General features: G+C 41.1%; 1 protein-coding gene across 3 annotated transcripts in view; it reads left to right on the top strand.

Annotated features, from left to right (window-relative positions):
• Positions 1-18,826, top strand: part of CTDSPL (CTD small phosphatase like) — an 80,357-nt gene extending 61,531 nt beyond the window's left edge. For all 3 annotated transcript variants that reach the window (XM_009942982.2, XM_009942984.2, XM_009942983.2), the window contains 5 exons: positions 2,147-2,248; positions 7,624-7,680; positions 14,771-14,863; positions 16,506-16,691; positions 18,596-18,826. In XM_009942982.2, the coding sequence (XP_009941284.1) occupies positions 2,147-2,248; positions 7,624-7,680; positions 14,771-14,863; positions 16,506-16,691; positions 18,596-18,721 (564 nt within the window). In that variant the 3' untranslated portion in view covers positions 18,722-18,826. The remainder of the gene's footprint in view (positions 1-2,146; positions 2,249-7,623; positions 7,681-14,770; positions 14,864-16,505; positions 16,692-18,595) is intronic.
• Positions 18,827-26,948: the final 8,122 nt, after the last annotated feature.

Genomic DNA, 26,948 nt, shown 5'->3' with positions numbered 1-26,948 from the left:
GGTTTCCAGACAAAAACCAAGGATAGCTTCATATGACAGTGCTCATGTTTTTCATATGTGTATTTTTATATGAAAGAAGATCTATTGCGACGTATTTTCCATATATAGAGATATTTACAGTTTGAGAAAGAACTCCCATAGCAGAAGAAACTGCTGGCTTTGAACTGCTTGTGCAGATTAACTTAGTCAAAAATTCAAACTAAATACTAACAGTCTTAAGAGTACAAAAATGAACTGAACTATTATTATTAAAAAACTACACTTAAGGTTTCTTGGGATGTTCTGACCTTTTTCTCTTCTTTAAAGGCAAGAAATCAGTATCAGAACATGGGTTCTGAAGATTATTATCTTTAAATGGGTTTGATTTTTCTTCCCAGTAAGCTTTTAGGCTATTTAGGTTGCAAGTCTGGATCATTCTTACTATCAAAAATGGAGGTGGGGTGCCTAAATACCTTTTAGATTTTGAAAGAGGAGGGGAAGACCTAAATTCCTTAGATCTGGTCCTAGTTGCAGACAAGCAGAAGCAGAGCTCAAGCAGTTGTGGAAGTAACGTATACATGGGACTCTCGATAACCTGGAAAGGGTGTCCTGTGAGTTTCAGCCTGGTTAGGTTACTGTGATGGGCACAAACATTACAGGCATTAAGCAGCAGGTGTTTTTTCTTGAAGGTCGTTGTTAGATGTGTCCTGAGGAAAAAAAAATGCACTGAGACAAGTGGCTTGTAAGGAGGGCAGCTTCCATTTCAATAGCTGAAGAAACTGGTGTTAATGTTAATTGTAAGGAACTGAATCAGTGTCAGTGAGCGCTCCTACAAATCCCCCAAGAACTTGTACTTTAGCTAAAGACGCTTTTATTCAAGTCCAGAATCTCCTTTGTCAGTTACTTCGTTTAAGCAAGAACTTGCTAGGCATCATTGGCCGGTATCGACTGACTTAAAGCAACATCTGAAATCAGTCAGTGTTAATGAAGAGTCTGTTCGTGTAGGGTGGCTGAAGGGTGTTTGACCCATCTGTCACCCGCTGGCTGCAGAGGGGTGGCCGCAGATCTCTGCAAGCACCTCCACAAAAGGCTGCTGAGAACCGAAACTGTGATAGATGCATTCTTACCAGAGCAGCATTGTCAGAGCAGATACAAAGATAGCAGAAGAATGAAGTAGAGTTCTGTATCCAGTTCTTGATTAATTTAATTTCCGCTCTGTCTTGAGCTTCTCCCTGTTGATACTTTTCTATAAAGCTAGTCCTTTACTTTCATTAAAAAAAAAAAAAAACACCCCTCCTCTTTAAGCAAGTGGCAGCAGTGTTTCAGCTCCAGACGGAAGCATTCTCTCCCATTTCTGTTACTTCAGGAAGAATCCAGTACCAGAATCTAAAGTGACCGTATTGTGAACTGGGATGTTAAAGTGGGCAATGAGCAATTGGGAAAACTATGGGACTGTCTACTTTGGTTTCAGAAAAATTATCAATTCCAGTAATTGGTACCGTTTTGTAGTAAGGGCAGCATACTGTAAAAGAGCCTGCTTTAGGAGGGGTTTCTTTACTGCGATTTTAATACCTTGATTTGGAACATAATTGGCATGAAAGCTCTTGGTCAGCACCCCCACAAGTGATAAAAATGATAGTGGAGACATGTCCTGGAAGATCAAATTAGTGATGCTGTCTTCCTTCAGCATTGATTTCTCCACTTTAGCGTCTTTCATGGCCAGCAGAAATAAGGTTTTATGTAAATGTCCATCGGTGTGACAGGGCTGGAAATGGTGTTGACTGTGGGTAGGATAACAGCAGCATCCAAAACTGGGGTGTGAGGAGGAGGGTCGCTGGAAACGGTACTCTATCAAATGTCCTATTTTTCACTATGGTTTTTTAGCTAGTGGCGATGTTTCACCATTTTCATTTCCCATGCTTTGAAGATAATTCTACAAAAACCTCTTATTTAAAAAATAAAAAAGAAAAAGTCTGTATGGATATTGCATGAGCTATTAATTTCCATACGTGTAGTTGTGATGAGCCCAGAAAAACGTTCAACTTTGAGTCGTGTATTTCAGTTCCCAGTAACTACTAGAACAGTAATGTTGGCAGAAGAGTGCCCTTTCAATAGAGATTTTACTTTTTTTTTTTGTTGTTGTCTTCCTGTTTCTGTTTCTTTTTAGCCACCAGCTAAATACCTCCTGCCAGAACTGACAGCATCAGACTATGGGAAGAAGTGTGTGGTCATTGATTTAGATGAAACTTTAGTGCACAGTTCATTTAAGGTAAGTAAATTCAAAAGCGATCTCTTGCAACTTGGATCTCTCAGTGAATGTTGTAGGAACTGTTAAGCCTCTTCACACATTATCTGGTCTTACAGGCTCTCCCAGGATGCCTGGTGGTTCTCATTGTTACTCCTGTGATTATTCGTCCTAATTTAGCTGTAAGGCAAGGAACACAGACATTGCTATTTATTTGTTTCTGAGAAAGTCACACCGACTGCAACAAGGCCTGGAATGGTTATTGACTGTAGGACTTTAAATGGTAACTATTCCAACAAGGACCTGTTGGAACAGCTATAGAACTTGTTGCTGTGAAAATACGGTTTTGTTTTGGATATTAAAATTATGTCATAGTTAGTCCAGGAGTTAGTCTGGAAATTCAGCGCAGCTTTATGCTAGGTAGATGTACCTTACGCCTTAAGATTGTGGGCACCAGGGATTGCTTTCCATGCCAGGCTGCTGTCCCAATGGCAGTAAATGTTGTTCAGCATTTCAGCTTTCACAACATGAAAGCAAATAGCATTTAGCTATTGCTGATGAGTCTGTCATCTTGTAGAAGGAACTTGTATAATCCTTCAGCTTTCAGCATGTGGCGGAAGTAGTGGTATTTTTCTATTGTTTAAATAGGGCTAAAGGTGTAGAATAGGAGAATTCAGAAGTGCAGATAACCTAAATAGTCTCAGAGTACTGGTAGCACTTCTGATTAGCAAATCATAGAATCATTAAGGTTGGAAAAGATCTCTAAGATTGTCCAGTCCAACCGTCCACCCAACACCACCATGCCTACTAAACCATGTCCTCAAGTGCCACATCCACACGTTTTTTGAACACCTCCAGGGCTGGTGACTTCACCACCTCCCTGGGCAGCCTGTTCCAATGCCTGACCACTCTTTCAGTGAAGAAATGTTTCCTGATATCCAATCTAAACCTGCCCTGACGCAACTTGAGACATGAAATGTCAGACATGCTAGAGTGTGTACTAGTTTCATACTTCAATACTGGATAATTTTTCAGAATCAATAGTATGTTTCCTTACTAGTTGCAAGATGGAGTTACCACCAACTTTATAGTCTTCTAGTTTTGGTTGCACTCCATTTCTCACTGCTAGCATAAACTGAACTTTTTAATCCTGCAGTATTTAGTTGCCAGCATTTAAATATGCAAACCATAATTCACATTGTGGTTAGAATTTGGCAACAGCCTGTCTTTGTTGACTTAAAGCAGACCTTATATGGAGATACTAGAACAAATATTCCTCTGCCTCGTACTGAAGAGAAGATTCTTCTCTGTCTTTATTGTGCACAATGGTATATAACAGTTTGTGGTGGCTTACAGGAACCTCTTAACCTCAGTGCCAGATCATTGTCTTCTACAACCAGACTGAACTTGCACTGGAGAACTTTTCAGGGGGACTAGAACACAACTGAATTGGGAAGGGAGGGACCATGCCTTCCTAATTAACCGAGAGTCAAAAATAGGAAGGGAAAGCTGAATTTAAAAGTCTAAATTTACATAAAAATAATGAAGTATTTGGCTTAGCATTATCTGAAATGTAAAAATAAAAGTTTGTTTTCTGAATGCTGTGGGTAACTTTCTGCTGTGATTTTTCTGGTTTTTGAAGCACAAAGATTTGATTTGGGTGGTTATTAACTTTCTGTAACCGTTTTCAAGAAGTACGTTTGATGGCTGACAGTGTAAATACTTTCTTGTAGGACTGAGGTTTGCCTTTATTGCACAGTCCTTTCTTAGTGGGCTCATTTTAATCCATTTATTCAAATGATATGAAATGGGTATTTAAATGATGTTAAATAAATATTTAAGAAAAATCAAAAGGTTATTCTACTTAGCTTGACCACTGAATAACGTGTTAGGAAAAAAACGTTCCCTTTTCCTGTGAAGTAAATAGCGTGACGCAAACGTTGGAATTTCTGCAGTATCAGAGTCTTACGGCTGCGGTGGCATTATCTTCATGTGAAGCCCTGTGATGGGAGTACGTAAGAGAAAACCAGTTGCTGGAGGAGGTGGCTTTGGTGGTTTTTGTGGCTGGCACTGTCCAGTGGTGCTGTTTGGGTTGTGTTTCGTAAAGGGAGATGCTTCAGCTGAAGTGAGGCCATTGCGGTCATCAAAATAACGATGGGTTTCCTGAAGAGCAGGGGTTTTAACACCTGTATGCACACTGCTCTGCCTGAATAATCAAGTTACTTTTGCAGTTTCTTTTAGTTGTATTTTTTCCCCGCACTAAAACTTCTCTGCTCTACCCAGGCAGGTCCCCACTTAAAAGCTGTAAAAGCATACATAAATTTGGGATTTTTAGTACAAAGGGCTTTATTTAAAACACATGGTATTTTAGAATTCATAATTCTGTTATGAACTAGGTTTCATATTTCAAATGCAGATAAATTTTTTTTAACACAATCAGAGAGGCAGAGTATTTAAAGTGCTCTTTTCTGAAAGAAGCAACATCTGAAGGAGGGTAATTTTTGTCTTTTTATGCCCCTGCATATTTGTGAAGCTTTAAGGAGGTACTAGTCTTTCATGTGAAGTGCATATTAAAGGAATAAAGTTTGGGGTGCTTTGGCATGAGTAAAAAAGGAATAGATAGACATTATAGTTATCGTTCCCATCATAAAACAATAATAGAAGCAAAAATCATAAATTATTAAATCAAGGAGATGTAAACATGGTTTTGTATAAAATGAAGTAAACCACATGCAAGTCTGGAATGTAGTCATATTCAAAACTGGCTGTGAAACTCTTTTAGAACGTCTAAAACTCTGAAGCTTTTTATTGAATAGAAACAGTTCTAACCGAAGTAAAGATTTTCCATGGAAATACGTTGTCTTCTTTCATGCTCTGTCTCTGTCATTCCCACTGGAGGCATGGACGTGCTTCACGTGTGCAACCCCAGAAGCCTTTATCCAGCAAACTGTTGCAGACTTTTCTCCTGTCTTCCCACCATGATGAAGCCCAGAACCGCAGTCCATGCTCCCTTCCTTATCGCTTGTGCCAGTAAGCAAGCTACGTAGTGCCTATAGTATAAGTAGGGGAAGCAAATACGTAGTTAAGAGTAGTTTGGTTAGTGTTACAAAGTCTAAGGGTGAGTTTTATTTGTTAGCAAAAGTGAAGTTGTCTAAACAGAATGTGGCTTTCTCTGACCTCTGGTTGCTGTTGCGCCTGTTGAGAAAGTTTAATCATAGCTGTGTTTTTATCAGTGGGCTTCAAAACCCGTGCAATTTGCAGTGACCTATTCTGTTGCTACAGAATATTTATCTTGCTTAAGGGAGTCATGCATATATACATTCTTCAAGTGCCTGCAAGTCTCTTCAAAGTATGCACGGAGCTGGCACCCGCTTGAAAACTTTGGTGGCTGAGGCTTACTGACAGTTCATTTGGGTTACTTTTAAGGTGAAGCTTCAGAACATTTTTGCGTACCTGTTCCCTGGCTGTTAGGGAGGCTGCGGAGTATCTTCTCTGTCTGAGGGGCTTCATGCAGCCAACAGCTGGGAGCCTCCCCTCTGTCTTTCCCAGAAGCAGAAAGGGAGGTGTATCTTGGAAATTGTTTGATGTCAGCTAAAAAAAAACCCAAATTATATCTGCAGGTATTTGGGGAATTCTTTAGATCATCCTAGCACAGTGGTCATCAACAGGGTGGAGTTCTCCAGTATCGGCAGCTCTGGAGGTTTGGTTGCCAGCACTGGTTGGCCAGGATGAGTAGATTTGGTGTAACTTCTCATTTCCCTCGACGCAGCACTTGCAGGTGTTGGATCAAAGCGTCTTCCTTATTGCCTCGCTACTGAGAGAAGGTGTTGCCCTCCGTATAAATTCTTACAGTCGTTTTGCTCTCCTCACAAGAATGCCATTTACCAGTGGAATTAGAATCTCATTTTTCTAGGGAATGGGAATCAAAGTGATGCTAATGATTCTCCTTCTCTGGAGATATTCAAGACCCGCCTGGACAAGGTCCTGTGCAGCCTGCTCTAGGTGACCCTGCTTCGGCAGGGGGTTGGACTGGGTGACCCACAGAGGTCCTTTCCAAACCCTAACATTCTGCAGTTCTATCAGGTTAATACTGCAGGATTCTCTTTTCCTACTGTTTTTCACAGAGTACCTGTTTAGGCTCACCAGTTTGTGACCACCTTCTCCATCTCTTTACCTTGGCTACCTCTCTGCTTTTTCTTGGCACCCTCTCGCCCCGGCCCCAGATGGATTTGAAGACTCTTCCTAGTCTTGTAGGTTCTTCAGGGGCACCTCCTTGGTGGTACTTGAGATCAGTCTCTTGGCTGATCCAGAAAACCAGGTGGCAAAGTCTGTACAAGTGTGATAGAGCTGAGTGAAGATGTTTTCCACCTTATTAACGCTGTACCAGCTACCAGCCAAACTACTCCCGGCCTTCGCTGCAGGCTGCTGCCCGTGAAGCGTATCGTCTGTTCGTCAGTCCTGGTAAAGCTGTGTTTGGCAGCTCCGTCTCTCAGCCAGTTCCAAGCTGCAGATCGCTGGACGAGTTACAAACTTCAGCGGGGCATGTTTACATGATTTATTTTTTTTTTTAATCACGGACGTAATGCGTGAGCCATACCAAAGGATTCTGCCAAGTTTGATGTCCAGTTGAACTAGTAAACATTCTTAGCTGTGCATCCCCCAGCTGCCGTTACTGCCCAGCCAAGATCAGGCTATGTACTCCTAAACTGCCTACAAGGACACTTCTCTGCTTTCCAAAGTCACTTTACTTGATCAACAGTTTTCGCAGTAAGACTCAAGAAATATGTTGTATTCAACGTACTAGAAAAATGGATTCAAGGACTTGGACGTAGTGTGCCTGGTCTTCCGTTTTGAATTAAAATGCAGTTTTATATGATTAATGTCATTGGTGTAGCATGTTCTTGAGGTATCGCATCTTGAGAATCATTTAACTATACCACTTCAGTCTTGTTGCAGCTTGTTGCAGCTCCTGATTCAAATATAACCTTTAGGTATTACTGTTACCACTGTCTTTATTGTTATTTAATTGCTAATTGATCACTCTAAGCAGAATATGTGAAGCGCACAGCTGAATTTCATTATCCACACTGACTTGATGAAACAGGTATCCAAACAGATTTGTATCCTGGTAGTGGGGGTTATTCAAGCAGTAAAGCATATTACATAGTAGCTTAAAAAGATGAGGGAAGAGGGAAACGCAGTATCCAGTGATTACGGCTGCGTAAGGCTTCTGACTTGTGTGTGTAAAGGGCACACACGCAGAGTGGATTTGTGTAATCGATAATGCTTATTAACTTCTTCCTGAGAAGTAAGTACTCCTTTCTTTTATGCCTCTGAAATTTTCCCTCTCTAATGATCGTATTTTTAATGTTGATTTATTTCCTTCTCTTTCTTTCCAGCCAATTAGCAATGCTGATTTCATCGTTCCTGTTGAAATTGATGGAACCATACATCAGGTAAGCGCTGTTGTGCCTTTAGCGTTGTCCTGATAGTGGAACTGTCCTCAGAGTCCCGGAGCGTTACCTTTCTCCTTTTGCTGCTTCACATTCAATAACTTCTCCTTGTGCGAAATACAAAAGCTGTGTGCTCTGGAATGCATCACCCAGACGGGTATCCCAGTTCGATGGGCTAGATAACTTCTAACTACTCAGTCTCGATTTTGCCTTCTTCAGTTCTCCAGAATATCTCTCTCAGTATTTCAATACTTCATTCCTTGTCAATTTTAAAATATTTTCAAACAGGAAATGATCTAAGGATGGGTTTTCAAACATTGCTAGGCCCAGAAAAAACTACTTGAATACTGCATTTGTCGTTCCCTGTGCAGACAAACAGGGCATAGGTTGACTGCAGTGTCTGTTGGTAGTTCGTATGGACAAAGCTTTATAAAAGTTTTAAGGAAGAACAGACATTTCTTCCTTTTTTGTGGCAATCTGTGTTGAAGTTCTGTCCCTGTTTCTTCCTGTAAGTAATTTAAGTTCCACTGATAGGACTTTTTATACACTTCAGTATCTTTAAGAGATCCAGACAAAATTGCAAGGAGACTAATTTTTATGTCTTATTTTTTAAGAACTTTGCTTAAGACTCTGTGAAATGGTTTTCAGTAAATGCAGAACACCGATAACTTGAAAATCAGTCCCCTTCATGTGTCTTAGCTTGACGTCTTTAATCAGTAGTCATTTCTGAAAACATTGTATGAAATAAATTACGTGCTGTAAATTTTCCTCTTTAGACAGACATTAAAGTTCTTGCTGGAGACGGGTTATACTGGTTAATGTGGAGTTGAGCCGTTCTGACACAGGAATCTTGCCAATTATTTGAAACGTCTGCTGTTGGTTGTTGTAGGTTAAAGACAATGTGGTTATTGAGTTGAAAATCTTCCCTGGATGCAATTCAATGGAGATTTTAAATACTTTAATTTTTGAAATATTGTCTGTTATATATAGATTATTTTTATTTGGACAAATCTCTTCCTATTATTATCTTGGAACAATTAATAGATCATGAAATTAGTTCATAGTTTTGTTTGATTTTCTGTTATGAAAACCATCGATGTAATTGTCACTCTTAAAATAATTACTAGATACCAGTCAGTGGACTGAAACATGGTTTAAAGTGATAGTTGCTATGTCATTTTCTACAGCGTGCCTGTTTTATGTAGAAAAATTCAGTATGTAGGGTACTTAGATCCATAACATTCACCGGAGCTGAAAGTTTAAAGTATGTGTGATGTTTTGGGAGGTTTGTATTGTGATATTGTTGGTCCTTGTTTGATGTGGGCTTCAGTTGTGTTTGGTGCTGTAACACAGACATTTTCTCTCCTAAGACTTTCTAGAGTGCCTTTGAAAGGGAGTGAAGTAGGTTGCCTAACAATTTTGAGTGGTTTAGGATTGTGATCATTGGCTTGTCAAGATTATGTATTTACATTTTGAAAGAAAACCCAGTAAAAGACTGTTTGGGCTTTACAGTCAAGCACTTCCAAAGCCGGTTGCTTTTCCGTTCCCCGCTGTAGACTTGCAGGTTTTTCACCAAATGTAGCACAGATAGGCACTCAAGATGACTGCATATGGTGGGGAAAAACCAGCCAAACAAACAAAAACCCAGCTGGTCAAAGGGAGTAAAATGTGAGCGGGAGGAAGGATGCTCTTGACAGAGGAGGTCAAGTTTAGTTAGTCTCCGACTGTGCTTGCTGCAGACTTCCCACATAATTTTCAAGGACATTGCTTAATCCCTTTGTGTTTCAAGTTCTTAATCGCTAAAATAGGTAAAAATCTGAGTCACATCTGGGTGGTAGAAATGAAGTGAATTGCGAGGAATTTGTGATCCTTGAAATAAAGGTAATTTATGCAGTATGCAGAATAGGCAAAGTCTTGGATTCCTGAGTCTGTAATACCTCTGCAGGCAAAGTAGTGCACTATTCTTCAGCAGTCCTCTTTTTTTCCCTTTTTTGTGATAATCTAAAGGGTGAAAGCAGACGTTCTGGCTTAGTCTGATGTGCATGAACACAGGCTGTAGAGCTTTGACAATCAGTTCCCACTGCAAACCTGTAATTTTTTTTACTCACTTAGAGCTTAAGCTGAACAGATAATCAACAATTTTTATTATCTGTCAGAATTTGTCATCTGTATAATGCTTGTCCATTTTCTTAAGCAGTTTATGTTCTGAAAGATTAATCATTGGGAAACACTTCCACATGTTTAAAATATCATGGGATATGTGAAATGTTGTGGAACCATACTGTCCGGTGTCCCTGCCTGCTTTACCAGTAAGCCTCATATCTTATCGAGCAGGAGATTGTCTGACAGAGTATTGTTGCACTTGAACACTGCCTTAGGCAGAACCCCTCGAAAAACAAATGGAGAACAACATTTCAGAAGTGCCCGTTCAGAAGGAAATTTGATATTACATGAGATTCTTCAGATCTCATATATCAAAAATAGAAGCTGTGGCAAATTCGATTGCCGTATGCCTGAAAGAGTTTGGAGACTGCCTTAGCTAACAAGTTTTGTTCATGGTAAATGTTGTAATTTTTTATTGTGTAACAGAGGTATTCGAAAAAGGCTGTCTTTAGTGTGGGGAGTTTATTTTCCCTTATGTCATTTATGTCTAGCTTAATTTACTGTGCCTTTAGAAAGGATTTGTCATTTTATTTTACCAGGAAATAACTCGTGTGTGGAGGTGCCTCTCTTTCCTTGTGCTGCGGGTCTTTGGGTGCCCACAGGGACCGTGCCCGTCTGCAGGGCAGCGAGAGGCAGAGGGGCGAATCCCACGCTCTGCGCTGGAAGCGATGGCACAGATACAAAGGGGCAGTTCTGACGTGAGCTGACACTCTCCTGGCCAGTTCTCTCATTTCTCTCGGGTCCTCCGAACAAAACGAAATTGGAGCTGGTCCCCTGCTCTACCAAACTGTAAATGAGGAATGGGGGAAGTCCAGTGAAATGTGTTGCGACTGAGGGTGCTCTTTAGAGGAAGTTTATTGAGGATGAAGGTGGTGGCTGGGGAAGAGATGCTCAGCCTGTTTGGTACCCTTCATGTAACTCCTGCAAGAACACATCCTCTCTTTTGGGGCGTGCTTCGCACTTAACAACTGCAGAGCAACCCCAACCTCAGATTAGAAACCATGTGTTAAATATAGCTTTAATCCACGACGGGTGAAGATTTTTAGGGTATGGTGGTCCTTTGTCTTTTATCCAAATTAACTTGCAGTGCCTCTGTACCTCACTATCAGTGTCAAAGAGTGACGATGGCAGCTGGGAAGAGTTCGATTCAGTGTTACTTGGAATTTCATTCTTGCATGTAATTTGTTTATTAAGTGAGTAAAACTAGTTTTTAATTGGTTTTCTAATATTCAAATAACAATTGCTGAATTGTTGAAAGCTAAAGCAATATTTGGCATGTATGATTTTAATATGCAAAGTGTTTTTTATTGGTGGGGAAAACACTGTTCAAATAATAAACTTTCTTTCTATAAAGGACAAAATTTGTTAATTTTCTTACAGAAGGCTGTGGCCTGGTTCAAGTAATCCAGGATAGGCTGTATCCATTCTAGCTGGCCTATTCTTGGTTACTTGCACTGGGAGGCAACCACAACTGTGTCAACCAGAAAGACGAGGCCCAAGGACGTGGGTTATTTTCTGCTTGCTGTTAAGAAGAAGCACCCAGCCCACGAAAACAGATTACAGGAGCTCGAGTTGTCACGGGTGGATTTCTTTGTCATTACTTGAAGATTTCATGGTTGTGAAGCTGGTTTTGAGGGGCAATTCTTTGCATCCTTTTTAATTGATTAAAATTGAGCTGATTTTCTCTTCTGGTTTACAAATACTGAGTCTTTTTACATTAAGACTGCTTTAAGGTATAGAAAATATTTATGGAAATACCAACTGCTTGAGAACAATTAAAGATAATTACCTGTGTTCTGCCATTAGCAGCTGTAAGTACTGAATCCTGTGAAAACATGCCTAGTGCCCGACCTGTGCCTTAATGTTTTAAGAGTAAGGTTCATTTTAAACAAATAAAAAAAAAAAGGCTGTATTCCTCTAAGTTCTTACTGTGATAAGGAAGAAATTAGTGAGCATCCAACACAGAAAAACTGGAGGGTTTTTTTTAATGCCCTGAAGACAGTATATAAATCTCGGAAAAAATGCCAGGAGTCAGTTAGTCTAGAGACTTAAACTGAAGACATCAGGCGACGGAGGAAAAAGCCAAGCCACAAATAACCATGCAGCATTGAGATTCAAGTCCAGCCGCTAACAAAGTAAAAGGGAAAAAATTCCAAATGAGGAGGAAGAGGAGAAAAGAGCTGCACTGTCAGCTGAAGAAAGGTTTTTATGTGAAGCAAACCAAAGAGATTTTGTAGCCCAGGATACCAGTACACTTGCAGTTGCTTCCAGGATCTAAGTAGGACTTCTCAAAAAAACTTCAAGGGGAATAACCATACAGAGTATTAAGATATGTTGTTCTGCAAAAAAAGCCAATGTTATTTAAAAAATAAAAAGGAAGGGGAATGAAGGAGTTGGGGCTTTTTAGAGAGGGAGAGGATTAAGGGAAAAATTTGGTGAGACCTCATCTTAAGAGGTCAGATTTATTCTTGATAAGGCATTTAACAGGAGGGGCAAATCTGTTGGCCGGAGCCCAGCAGGTCAGATTTAAGGCAGAACGGCAGGAGAAACTCCGGTAGAGGAGGTTGAGGGTGCTCTGTGGTGGATCTGGAGATTTAAGCTGCAGGATGGAGACAATAGAACTAAAAAATGTTGTGTACTTAGAGCTAATGGTGCCTTGTTGCAGTATTAGGAGAGCTACAGATTGCCAAAAGAGTGCATACTGCAAATACTTGCTTTTATAAGCCCACTCCTGTCCGCAAGCCTGTGCTGAAGGAGCCGTGGATCAGTAGCTGCTGGGTTGATTTAGTATATGCTCTCTTTATGGAGGAGGTGGGTTGTGTTGCAAGCAGCAAAGTTCATATCCTTGGCTTGGAGTTTGGGATTCCATTCCAAATGGAAATACTTCACTGACGCAGGCATAGATAGGATGGGAGAGCAAAGAGACTTGTTCTGCTGTGGCTGAAAACACTGGGTTTTAAAAGGGAAACCCGTGCTGAATTCCAGCACTTAGTATCCAAGAATGACTTCAAGACTTGAGGGCACGAAAGGGACACCCCAAAAAATAAGTGTAGGAATACAGTTGAAGGCTAAAAATTTAAGAACTTCTTAGGAACTGTAGAGTTAAGGAGTAACTCGCGTCCTGCTGTCTTTGCTCTTGTTACTGGCAAGTCAGATAGTCTCTGGGTGCCCAAAGGCAGAGGGGCTGCAGCTGTCTTTCTACATGTGTCTTTACAAATCTGAAGGTATAGTTCGGAAAGGAAATATGACAGAACAACTTTGTGTAGTAAGATTTAAGTGAAAAATTAATTGCATTGTTACAGGAGAGGAAATTACTTGGTTTATGCCTAGTGAAATGCGGGAAACTTTGCTAGAGCGGTGTTCAAGTACATCTGTTAACTGTTTTTAATGCATAAAATGTCACATTTTTTAATTAATTGGTGAAGTGCTGCTATGGTTTAAAAAAAAGTAAATCTGGGTTATAAACTGTTATGTGTATCAAAGTTTGAATGTATTGTTTGAATTTGAGGGGCCAGAAATAATTCGGTTAAACTTCTTAGAAGTAACTTCAAGGAGATCAAGTCTTCATGCTATGATCTATATGCTGCATGAAGTGGAAAAGTAATTAACATTTCTACTTTAGTCATGAAGGTGCAGCTCCATCATATATGTTTACAACAAAACTGTGCTTTCAGATTTAGGATTTCAATTTCAAGTCCCTGGTACACAACTTCTTTTAATCTTTTGCTAAAGGCTGTAATTGTTACACTTCAAACTGGCATTTCCATATTTTTCTCCTTCAGACTTTTTCTCTACGTGCCTTATGTTTTTTGCCTTTTTATTAATACAAGTGTAGTAAAACAATTAATCTAGTTCTGCATATCAAAGAAAGAATTTCCTGAAGTTGCATCAGTCTTGCGATTCTTTCTGAATTCAGTTATATGCCAGACTCCTCCACTTGAAATTTCCAGTATTAAGGATGATTTGCCAAATGGAGAAGATAAAATGCTGCCAGTGTTTTCTCTCAAACTTTCAATCTAAGTGCAAACAAGATAGCTAAATATTTTTCAAGCAGACTCTTCTATTCAGCTTCCAGTATATTGTGGGCCAGTTGTAAGCTTTTTGAGCAGCAGTTATCTTATCTTGGTATTTTCTGGGAACGCAAATCATCTTCCTTGCTCTGAAAAGAGAGGCGAGGAGGCTCTCGTGTCTATTAATCAGGTTGTTGACAGTAGGCAGCCAAGCTCGCCTGTATGGCTGTCAGTGCAAAAAGGCAAGATAGCACTGCTGAAACCAAGCTCCTCAGGAGGAGAGAGATCCGGAGTGTTTACGATCTTTATAGTCACAGTAGAGGATTTTGTAGACTTTGCCACCGAATTTTGAAAGCGGCATTTGCTAGACGTGCTGCATGGTGCTGTGAAGATTTTTGGTGAAAGCTCTCTGCAGAGCTGGGTGACGGATAACTATCTGTAGTGAGTGTCTGGAATTTTAAAAATGAAAAAATTAGCCACAGGAAGAAAAATATTGTTCCTTCTTGTGCAATTCCTGTCGTCATAGAGGTTTCACCAGATTTATTCCTTCTGTAAAGCTCTTCAGGACTGAAGACACCAGCACCAAAATCGTTTCGGTTGCAAGATCTGAATCGTTGCTTCTTGAGAAGCCCTACTCTCTCTCTGTGCCTTTAATGAGATTTTTTTCAAGAAGCATCACTCCAGATGATGCACAGGATTTGCAATTGCATAATCAGCATGGGTCTTGGCAGCCCATGCATTCAGATTTCTCATTATTGGATGTCTGCTTTCATCTTGTACACTTTTTTCTTTTCTGCATTTCATTTGAACTGCTTCCGTGTTGTTTCTTCAAGTGTTAGGATTACAGTAGTGTTTGGTTTTGTTTTTTTTTACTTTTACCTTAAAACACCATTTGACCTAGTCGGTCGTTGTCATTCCAGGTTTATGTATTGAAACGACCACATGTGGATGAGTTTCTTCAGAGGATGGGAGAGCTCTTTGAATGTGTACTCTTCACAGCCAGTCTAGCCAAGGTTTGTTCCTCTCTCCATCTCATTAGCCCTTACGGTGATGGTCAATGGACTTTTGGTTGGGTTTTCTATAGATAATTATTTTCACGGTTGGTACTATCTTAATTTTTCCCCTTCTTTTCTGCTTCTTTGTCTGACAGTGTGTACTTTGTCTGCTAGTGTGTGGGTAAGTGTTTCCATGGTAACACCATCACATATGGGCTCGTCTCATAATGTAGCCTCCATGCATTGCTCATAATGCCAATATGAAAGGCTTACAAGTTACCATGGTTATAGTGAGAAATTAGAGCAAATAGCGTGCGAGTGAAGTCGTATACTAAAGGTGGGCATGAAATAAAATACACTGTATTTAACAGTATCTACATGATCAACCACAGTGATTCAGAAATTTACTGCGTCTGAAAATTGGGAACACGTTTTTGTTCTGTCAAGGTGCAATTGTAATCTGGAGTTAGAAAATCAGACCCTATGTAAAGCTTGAAACATCAGCAGGAGTATTTTGTGCCCTCTGGTCTCCGGTAGCAGTAGTACCTCGTAGGTAGTTTTGTGGTAGACGTTACAGTAGTAAACATCTTAAATTCTTCCCTTCTTTCAGTGTGTTGTATTTGTGGTGTCTTGTTTGTAAAATTATATTGGCTATTTCTAAAGAATACTCTAGTGTAGTAAGCTTTCACTCTAACGTAGTGTAGAGGTGGTGGAAGGGGACAGGACCCCGTTTGATCTGCTGATGCTTCCCTAGGCTCTGTTTACAACGTTCTGTTCAGTCACATTGTGAAAATCCTAAAGAACGGAACAATTTCATACTGCAGTTAGACGTGTGGCAGTTTTCATAGTCAAAAGATGATTCATTGATCATTGTAGTCAAAAGAGGATCGATTTCCACATCAGTTTCATTTCTCAGTTTAAAATACAGGAAAATGGTAACTCCTATCCTGCAAAAATAAGTAATAACTACCATTTTCAAGTACATGATTATTTCGTCTTGTGGTTTATTTGGATACTTTTCCTAGGACAGTTTGTATCAGTTGCTGGTTTCTAAGCTGTGCCTCACTTAAATTATCATCTTGTATATAAGATGAGAATTTCCCAGTATTGTACATGGATATTTTACATAATAACATCTTTGTCTGATCTTTTACGGCCCAATTATGCAGTGTGGTAATCTGAAGATTCTTACTGACCCGATAGCTTCATGGGCATCATTTGAAAAAGCTACATCGAGCTCAGGTCGCTTCATGGCCATTTATCTTCAGAGGCACATGGAAGTGAACCGGCTGTGGAAATGGGTTCATGCGGATTTTCTGTTAGCGTTGGTTGGTTTTATGGTAATGTTAGGTGAGATCTGTGGATCCAGCAACTTCCAGGGTAGCTGTAAGGTGGCCCTACGAATAAAACCTAATCAGTAAGTGACAGATCACAGTGTGCAAGTTAGCCTTCCGTAGAAAGAAAACCGTCCTACTTTGCATTATCTTTCTGTTAATCACTTCAGGTTTGCAGGCATGTAAGTTAATTAACAAGGAGCAGCGAAGAAAATGAAGAAAGGGCATTTTACCTGAAATTAGTTAGTGTGTCTTCTATGTATAGTTCTGTGAATTAGCTTTATCTACACATTGCTGACTTCATGTTTCTAACTTCTATTTTTAAGTATGCAGACCCAGTAGCCGACTTGCTGGATCGCTGGGGTGTGTTCAGGGCAAGGCTCTTTAGAGAATCCTGTGTTTTCCACCGAGGAAATTATGTGAAGGATCTGAGTCGACTGGGACGTGAGCTGAGTAAAGTTATTATAGTAGATAATTCTCCTGCATCTTACATCTTCCATCCTGAAAATGCAGTAAGTATTCTTCGTATGTGAAGTATTCAAGCATAACTTTATTTTTCTGGTCCTTGCCCAAGACTTTCTGATTCAGAAAACACTTTTTCAGAATGTTAACTGTGTTGGCTTCTGTATTTTCTTAGGCTGCAGGTAGGTTCTAGTCTGCACTGCCAAATGGTGGAGGAGTAGGGCAAACTGATCTTGACAAGGTGTCATAGTCGTGACTGTTCATCTGCTTTCAGGTTTAGCTTCCGGCGTGAAGTCCATCAGGTTTGAGAAATACCAAGTGGTGTAGAACCTGAATAACCTAGCTCTAAAAAGGGAGGCTGCCCTCCAGCATAGTTTTTGTTCTTTGGAGTAGTGATTACAGAGAGAATGGTTCACTTGAATTGCTTCTGGTACTCCATCTTTTTTTGTTGTGTGAATGAAAATATCTTATTAGAGAAGATAATTAATGCTTTACCGGTTACTGTCAGAGTTCTGTATTTGTGGCTAAGGGGAAGAAAAAAAAATCAAGATCCTCCTGTGTTGTTACGCTTCTCCTTTGAGTATTTCTGTGATAACTTGCTTCCTAATTAGAAATGTTAGACAACAAGTTCATCAAGTTTTAGGAATAAGGATAAAAGGCAGGCAGCAGTACTTCAGGGAGAATAGTTAGGAGCAGCGTGCGTTTTCACTGTGTGTTTCCAGTCAGTTCCAGAAGCTGTACTGGGATGGTCTGGCACTTGCTCCATCCATGGCTGCCGTCAGTACAGATGCTCACATCTGTTTCGTAGCTGCCAGGACAGCAAGCTGGAACTCCCCTTAGATCTGCTGACGTTTAAACAACCAGGCTGTGCAATGTTTTCTCTGATATTTTTAGGCTGTCTTTTTTGTCAGCTGTTAATGTCCAAAATTTTCATTAGGGATGCTGTTTTGCATGGTCGTGCCTCTCTGGAATAGCATTTTTATTTTTTTATGTGAGGTATTTATCTTGCAGCCGTCAGCTTTTAAATTCAGCTCCTAATACTGTGATAGCTCTAAATGATTGGGTGAAAACATTTTTCTGGTTGGTGCCACACATGGTTTAAAGTTGCTATTTATAATAACCAGGAGCTGTAGCTCCAATTTATGTTCATGGTTAAAATTAAAAGCCTGATCCAGATCGTCATTTGGTATCTTGGAACTCAGTGCCAAGAAAATAATGAGCTGTAGAAATTTGAAAGATGAAATGAAGGGCCTTGTCAGAGTGGTTTAATCATGTATAGAAAAGTGCTGCTAGCTAACTGATATTTGAGTCTCTGCAGAAACCAGAGCTTGTAACAAGATCCAAGATAGTCTTTAAAAGACCTCAGTGTACTTCCATAGTGAAGATACACAACACTCGTTCCCTAAATCCAGCCCACATATTTAAGGAGTGTTGTTATATGCATTATTTTCTGAACCCGCTCCCAAGGTCTTATATTTTAATCAGGGAACTCTTCTGTACTGGCTGTTAAAATATTCCCTCCGCAGCCTCGTGCCAGGAGGGGTTGTTGCTGCATGTCTGTGTTTAGTGACTCACACTGATAATACTTAGAGGGGGAAAAAAAAGACTTGCCTGTAAATAAAGTGTCAGTACAGCTTCATAACCTGTATCCTCCTTCCAGTCTATTCCAAATATCAAGGAGGCCGAGCAAATTGACCTGTCCAGTGTTGGGTCATGTAGGTTACCTGGACGTGTGGGAGAAGGTCAGCTGCAGGTCAGCTGCTTTATGGTTGGATTTGGGGTTGATGTTGGGTACTAGAAAATGTGAACTTGAACCTGGTACTCTGCTTGAATGCTGATGACTAGCGATTCACCTTGCTGTGGTGGGAGTATCACAGGATGTCTACATAGGCAAAACTCACACGTTCTTCACGTGGTAAAGTCATCTTGATACTTACTGGCTGCTTTCTTTCAGGTACCTGTGCAGTCCTGGTTTGATGACATGACAGACACAGAGCTGCTAGACCTTATTCCTTTCTTTGAAGGACTAAGCAAAGAGGAAGAAGTTTACAGTATGCTTCATAAACTCTGCAACAGGTAGCCCTTAACTTTGACTGACTTCTGCTACTCGATTGCAGTTGCTAGAGGCTGTCTCCGTCTTCTTCAGCTCTTTCAAATCTAAGCTTTGGGGAGGTCGCCCCTGTCAGAAGTGCTACTCTTGATCTTCCTGTTACATTGGACACGAAGGACAATCATGAGTGATGCTATTAAGCCTTCAGAAGCCTGACTCCTAGGTCATGTGTTCAGACTACTTTTTTAAAGGAAAAAAAAAAAAAAAAAGCTATTTTAAATGGGACTCTTTTAATGAATTTCATAAATGGACATCTTTTACTGGATCAGCTTTTCTTAAAACATGCCAAAAAAGAAGCTTGTATTTCAGCAGTTGAATTTCTCTCCCTTTCTTCCCTTCCCACTATGCAGACAATTTTACCCCCCTGCTTAGAGCAGTTGACCTGACTCTGAATTTTTTCTTACAGAATGAAGTGCCTTTTTGAATGTTATTTTAAGATAAAAATTCATTTTTGTATAAGACGTATTTCCAGACATCTTTTAGTCTTGTATTGTCTAAATGCTTTAAAAGGAAAAAGGAAAAATTTTATAGAGCACTGTAATATATAACAAAGGAAAAAGTTGAAACAAAGATGCTGGGTTCCTGTCTCCACAATGACATTAAGTTGTATTACGTTTGTCATGCTCAGAAGGTTTAAGCGTTTGTGGGAGGGGTGATTTGGGGTAATTACATGGTTGTTTCACTGATACGATTTTGGGCACAGTTTTGAACATATCTGCAGTTGTTTGAGTATTAGGGAATGATGGAATTGAGAAAATAAGGTGGCTAATCGATCCAAAGCACCTTTTCTCCTAGACAGATGAAGTTCTGTTGTCTCTGCTTACGCACAACTGCCATGCCTCTCGTTTTTTGGAAAACCATTATCTTGGGTGAATGGGGAGGAGATCTATTTATTAGTTTAAGATTCTTTTCTTAAAAAAAAAACAAAAACAACCCATCTGGGTAAGCTGGATCTGCATTGAGCTGTTTGGAGTACTTTTTTCTTTTAATTGCTGCTACTGTATACTCACCAAATGGAGTTGACCATCGGCTGTTATACTGTTTTTGCCACTGTGCCTGTGCTATGAAACATTTTCTGTAAGCTGCAAACTTGGGCAATAAAGAAAATGCAGGCTTCATAACCCACCCCTACGTATTAACCCTATGGTATCTGATATACCAGAGAACTCAGTTAAAGGTGACCTGCAAAGGAATTTTTTTTTTTTTTTTTTTTTTCAATTGGGATGAAGCCTTCTCCTTTCTTTGGTATATAAAAATGCAAAAAGTATTTTTCCCACATCTCTGATTTGTGTTTCTCCTTCCTCAAGGTGTAAGGTACAGACTAGGAGCTTTATGGAGTCTTGCTAGGAGGGCAGAAGTTACTAGCCTAGACTAAAAGCAGGCCTCTGGCTTTGGAGTTGAGTAAGTCTTATCTCTGAATCTGAGAACCTGCTGGGCATCTTCTGTAGTGCCATAGGTACCCTTTCAACAGAAGAACCTGTAGATATGTTAAGCCTTTGAAGAGCAAGGCATGCCTATTTTTTTTTCCTTTCCAGTTTCGCCTTTTAATTATTTTCCGCACCAGATATCTACAAACAGGAAAATGACAGCTGTGTTTGGCTGTCACTAGACAAAACTAAGTGGAGTGGTTGGTGCTTCTGGTTAGCCTTGTGCTAAATTCTGAATAGTAGATCCCCTTTGCCTTGTCTATTTTTCTTGAAAAGTCTTGATGACTTGGAAAAAATTTTTGCGATGGCCTTGGATTGTCATCCTTGTCTAAAACATGGGTGAAGCAGCTTAACAAATCCATTCATAGAAGGGCAGTGAGTAGATTGTTGTAGGTGCAGTATCAAGCTGCGAGGTGCCTTGCTCCCTTGCAGTGCAGCTGTGCTCCAGCTGCTTGCTTGCTCTGGTAGCAAGGGGTGGTAGAGGCAGTCCCCGACGCTCGTGAGTCTGTACGGCATCACCATTTTGTTTTCTTACCAGCTGGCATTACCTTAGTACTGTATAATTCTGTGCCACAACAAAACTGTCAGAGTAAAGAAAAAAAAAGAAAAAAACCCCACAAACCTACATTGTTTATAAAAAAGGAAAAGGACGTATGGATTCTGGTCAGTCCATTAACGTTGGCTTTCGGTTTAAGAGTAATTTTGTGTTTGACTTCAGAGTTATGAAACTGTAAGCTGCCAAAAAGTTGTTCTCTGAGCAGTATTTACAACTGTGTCTGTAGCTTCCAGGCTTCAAACACAGTTTGCAGGGAAGTATTCAGGTTGTAGTTAGTTGTGCAGGTATGATAGGAATGGCTGAAAAAATTCAAAGACTTTCTCGCTAGCATTAGACCAAACCATCTTCCAATGAGACAATAAATAACCCCGCCGAGACGTGACCGTGTGACGGCTGTGAGCTGGTGTACATGAGACGAGCCATGTCATTGGTTTGCGGTTATGAAAGCAGCGATTTCATGAACCAGTTGCCTTAAGTCTGTGAATGAATGTTGATTATTAAAGTGTCTTGTATTGTTTTAAAATCCGCATAGAATGGACAACGGAACTTCTGCACCAGCTTCTGGAAGAACGGTTCTGATGGTGTTCTGTACAACCATACTTGTTCTGTATTGTTTATTTTGGCTTTTGAAATCCACAAATTTCCAAAAAAACCCCTTATTTTAACTTAGCACAGCATTAAAACGACACTTGGTGACAATATAAAGGCGAAAAACTTAGCAACAATTTTTGATCTCTGCTGGTATCTTTAGAGTATTTTCTACAACTTCTGATTAATTTTTTTTTTTTAAAACTCATTCCCATTGAACTGAAACGTGGAGTGCTCTGCGGTCAGGTTTGGACTTCCCTCAGCATTCAGATTTTGGCCAAAGGGATCAAACTGTCGTGGTTGTTTATTTTGACACTGTCATCATACTTGAGATTTCCAGTTTTAAGTTTGCGTGGATATACATACGCTATATATTTAGCGTTTTGAGATTTTAACAAAGCAATATAGTTCTGTCCTTAAAGTCAGACAATGAATGGAATGTGTGTAAAATTTGCAATACGGGTATTTGATTGTATTTTGAATACAAGATTTTAAAAACTAAAATAGGAAAAAATACTTGTTTCCTAAATCTCTTGCATATTTTGAAGTGCAGTTAATGCATGCAGGTCACCAGGGCTGTTATAAACCCTGGTTTTCAATTCTATTTCTGGATATTATAGAAGTATTGAAAAAGTCTTTTCCAGCTGGTCATTCTGTTCAGCTAAAGAAATGCTGCTTGGCCCGAAGTTCTGTTGTCCTTTTTATGTTGGGTTAAAAAAGGTTTTTTGCCTGTATAGGTATTTTTAAATTAAACTGTAAGGCAGAATGCCTTAGATTCTTGAAATTCAACTGAAGTGTTACGATTAAATTGCCATTTGTAAACTAGGGCTGTGCGCAGAATACTCGTTAACCACCGGGCAGCGTGGCAGGCTTTGGACGGAAGGTCGTAGCCCATGTACAATGTTGCCGTGTTCATTTAGGTAGCTTTGGAAGAAGAATTCGTCTACTTGTTTTGCCTTGAATCTTTTTTTTAAGCAGCAAAGTTATACACGGAGGAAACTCGACACCTGAAGAGATTTGGTTGTCAGTGTATGCAATCACTTTTATCACAGCATGATTTTGGTTAGACTGGTTGGGGACAATAAAGTATCGAAATGACACCGGTGTGTGCTGATGTTGCAGCTTTTGAAATTTCAGTGTAAAAAAAAAAAACAAAAAAAAAATCTGTAGCTATCTAATTTACAATCACATAATCCTATGTTTTACAGATTCTTTTTAAACTAATAAAACACAGTACCGCACAGCCCTATTTGTAAAACAGAGAGAAGTTTGTGCCTCTGATTTCCCAGGTGCTGTGATGCTGCCGGTGCCTTTGTGGGGCGAGGAGGGCGGGCCAGGCGGGCGCGGGGCAGCGGCCGATAAATCTCGGGGCTAACTATGCAAAACCAGCTGTCCGTTTGCTGTTTCACGTGATACTGTAAAAATCCAGCTGACTTTTTTTTCTTTCTTGTTAAAGATCTATTGGGAACTTCCTACCAGAGGAGTAAGCAATGGAAATGTTTCTTTCTTTTTTCTTTTTCTTTTTTTTTTTTTTTCTAATAATGGAGCTGTTTACACTTTAATGCAATGAACAATCCAGCGATACTTGAGAAACACTACAGACACCATGTGAGTGTTTTCAGGAGAGAGGACTGTTGTCAATCAGGTATTGAATGGTTTCTTTACTGTCACAAATAAAAAAAATTTTAACAATATAGTTACTTGTGCATGTAATGCTTCTCTGGGAAAAAGAATTTCTGCACTTCTTCAGTAACAGTCGCTACCCTGATTCGACAGGGACTTTATTCCCGCTAATGCACATCCGTGTTAGGTGGCAAAATCGCCCATCTCTGTTCCACCCTCCTTGTCCTCTCCTCTGCTGAAGTCGTGTGTAGGCCTCCTTGGTGCCTGCCCTGGCACCTGCTTGTGCAAGCAGAGCTGATGAACTGCTGATGAACTCGGCTAAAGAAATTGGTGGCGACTCTGGCAGATGTTCCAGCTATTTAGATCTCTGGGATGAGATCATACAATAATTTCTTCAAGATTCAAAGCCGTGTGACTTCTTTTGAAGGGCTTACTTCAGCTACTTGAATAGCTGTGCTTAACATCACTGCCATATCCCAATGAATATCTGAATAAAACACTGTATTTAGTTGGAAAGTCTATTTTGGGACTTTTTATCTGACACAGTAAGAATTAAGCGGAGCCTTCCTTTCTAGGAAAAGGCACGGATTATTAATGCTTTATGAGCAGAAAACCTCAGGCCTGTTAGAATAAGCAGCTGGCTCATGATAGCATATCAGTTGCAATTTAAAAATATATTTTAGTTATTCCTGTGATTAGTTGGAATGACCTAGGCTGCATTTACTTTGTACAGGCAGGTTTGGCTCTTTGAATTTTTTTTTTTTTTTTTTTTTTAATTTTGGGTTGTTTGTTGGTTGGTTTTTTTTTTAGGTTTGCCAATCTCCGTAGCTGCTACTTAGGATAAAGATGCTTTTCTTTCATTCAAGCATTTCAAAATTCATAAAACAGTTCATTTATAGTGGTGAGAAAGATACTGTTGTTCTGTCCCAGCTGATGGAAGTGTTTGCAGAACTGAGGACACCGCAGTCCATAAATGTACCTCTGTGCATAGGCCTTCCAATATTTTTTTTTTTCCCAGCTTTTTATTACGTTCTGACTCAGAAGGAAAGCCAGCGGCTCTGAAACTCCCTGTGAGGCGGGACAGGGCCCTTCCAGGCGCGCCGCAGCTCCGGGGATCCTGCAGCCTCCAGCAGTTCTGCTGGCAGCTGACCTTCGCCGTCCGGACTGCGCCCAGCCCAGCCGTGCCGGCAGGAGACCGGGCGAGGTTCTCCTGGCCTCCTCTGTTGGTTCTGCGGGAGCTGCTGGCAAAACAAAGGATCTTTGGGTAATAGATTGGTTTTGACAGGTTGGCAAACTCGGACTCGAACAGCTTCCAGGCGTGTTTTGTTTAAAGCCTCCTCGAGCGCGATTTCAGAGGGAGCTGTGCCGAGGAGCAGGTTGTCCCGTAATGGCCTAATGCCATATTAATGGGCGTTTCTGAAGCACAGGACGTACGATAGAGATCGATTTGACTCGATAAAGTAGGTCTCCAGCTGCAACTGCACACCTTCCCAAACGGCAATTTAAAAAGGTTCGGTTTGGTCGTCGCTTAAATGGGCAGCAAGCTGAGTTTCTGAGGTGACGGCTGTGTCAGCTGAGCTGTGTCCCCCGTGCTGCAGTCGCACCCCCCAGCGCTCCTCTCTGTGCCACTGGTGTCATTAAATTTTGCAGCCGCCTTTTAATTCGGTGATGTGGACACGTTTGATGGGGATGTAAACTGCAGGAAAATGCTGGAGAAAGAAATGCAACGCAGCTGGCCCCGTCGGCCGTAGCAGTCATCTCCGGCTGGGACGAGGCTGTTGCTGCTTGAAGGCAAACGGCGGAGCCACCGCCAAGCCAGAAATGTGTCACCCCCTCTGAGAACCACTCTTCTGCGAGACGGTGAGGGTTGATGGTTCCGTTCATACAAATGCAATGTCGCCGCCGGTGAGTTCCCGGCATTTCAATGAATGTTGCAATGGAAGAGTCTGAGGGTTGTTGGAGGAGTTACTGGCTCGACAACTGGTTGTTTTCCGTGTCAGATTCTAATGAAATGTGATGAAAAGCAGATTTCTTTATGGTGTAACTTTGTGATGATTTTTTTTTCATGCTTTCATTCAGTTTGACAATAAACTATCTGTGTTATTTTTTTCATCCTCTCCATGTCTGATCATGCATATAGTTGAGGTCCGCCCCCAGAAATCCCCCTCTCCCCTCCAGACGCCATTCTCCGTGGGGGAAATACTGGGGGAAAAGCGAAGACTTCATAGAATCAGGCCAGAAAGTTCTCCTCGTTCCATTTCTGTCCCAGCTCTTCAGACTTGTCAAGGCTTTAATCTTTGTTAGAGCCCAACTGCTAAGCATGAAGGGCTTCTTCCTCTAGCAGCATCTTTGGCAGGCACGTTCAGCTCCTGTTGTTTTTGTGTTAACCTGCTGAGACTGGAATCAGAGAGTCAGAGAATCATTGAGGTTGCAAAAGACCTTTGTGGTCATCAAGTCCAACCGTCAACCCATCACCACCATGCCTACTAAACCATGTCCTCAAGTGCCACATCTGCACATTTTTTGAACACCTCCAGGATGGGGACTCCACCACTTCCCTGGGCAAATTAAGTAATTTAATTAATTAAACAATCTTTGTGCTTCCAAAGCCGCCGGAGTCTGTAGATGAGAAAGAGCAGAATCCTGGATTCTGGTGAGGGGATGAGGTGCTGGGAGGAGAACAGACGATGCAGACCGGTGGGGTTTCCCATGTGGCCTGGTTTATGTTCCAGCATGCAGTGTCCCTTGTACTGCGTCCCAGGGCACCCCGAGAAGCAGAAGATCGATTCCTCACCTGGCTGCCCTGGGCTTGCCAGGGTCAGGGGCAGTCGGAGTGCGGGTTGGAGCCCTGGCACTGTGGTTCCTTCAAGGCTGTGGTGGTATCTGTCTCGGGACGCTTGGCAATGCCCGTGGTGAGTCCGTCCAGCGGTGATTCTCAGCGGGTGACCTGAGACTGGTCGTGGGTTAACCAGTGACGACCAGTTTATGGGCAAACGGCATTTATACCCTAAGCGAACTGGAGGGAACTGGGGGAGCTGCCTTGCTTGTGAGTTGAACTGGTTCAAGGTGACCACGTGAAGCTGCTTTTCGTCTGGCACATGTCTCCGAGTTCGGTCAGCAAGTTCGCTTACTCACAGCAGATTGCCTCATGCGAAAGAAGTTTGGTGTAAATTAGGCATGTGCTTAATTAGCCTGAGGAAATAGTAGCCCACAGAAATATGAAAGTCTGACCTTTTTATGTGTGTTTTTATATAAGAAAATTATTTTATAATAGAAATGTTTTCAGGATTTTTTTCTAATCTCTACCTAATGACCTGATCACTATATGTCATGCTGTGAGAGGCTGAGAACCATGGATACACATAAAATTTACAAGTGTTTTTATACACCTGAAATTTTTGGGCATAATATCTGGTGTCTGAGGTTATTTGTTCCTTCGTGAGCAAACGTATTTAGGAGAAGAGCGGAAGATTTTTGTGGAGACCTGAGCCCATTTCTAGCTTAGCGGGGCCACGTGGCTGTGCAGGAGTCGGGCTGAAACTGAGCGTTTGGCTCTGCGTCGTGGGGGTCCGTAGCTCTGGGACCCTTAAGCTGCCTTTTAATGTCTTCTCCAGATAGTACGGGGAGCGTTGATCTCGCCTGAACCCTCTGTGATGCATCCTGGTAACGCTGTTAAGGCAGGTTCAGATGAGTAATAGTTCTCTGGCCTGATGTCTGATCTGCTGAGGGGATCTTGAAACAGTAACTGGGTGGACGTGAACAGATATTTGGGATGATGGTGGTTGAGGTTGGAGAATGGCTGGACTACGGCGTCCAGAGAGGAGGACGAGCAGGCAGACGGGACGGGAGCTGGGGGAGGTCCGGGGTGACTGGGCTGCGGTGGGCCAAGCTGCGGCGTGGTCCGGCGGTGGGAACACTTGGCTTTGGTCCATCCCTGACCAAAGTCTGATGGAAAACAAGGAAGGTTTGAGAGGCTTGGGCCGCGCAGGGCTTGGTCGCACCA

Source organism: Opisthocomus hoazin, chromosome 4 (genome assembly GCF_030867145.1).
Source record: "Opisthocomus hoazin isolate bOpiHoa1 chromosome 4, bOpiHoa1.hap1, whole genome shotgun sequence".
In the NCBI taxonomy this organism is placed as follows: Eukaryota; Metazoa; Chordata; class Aves; order Opisthocomiformes; family Opisthocomidae; genus Opisthocomus; species Opisthocomus hoazin.
This window is presented reverse-complemented; position numbering and strand designations above follow the sequence as displayed.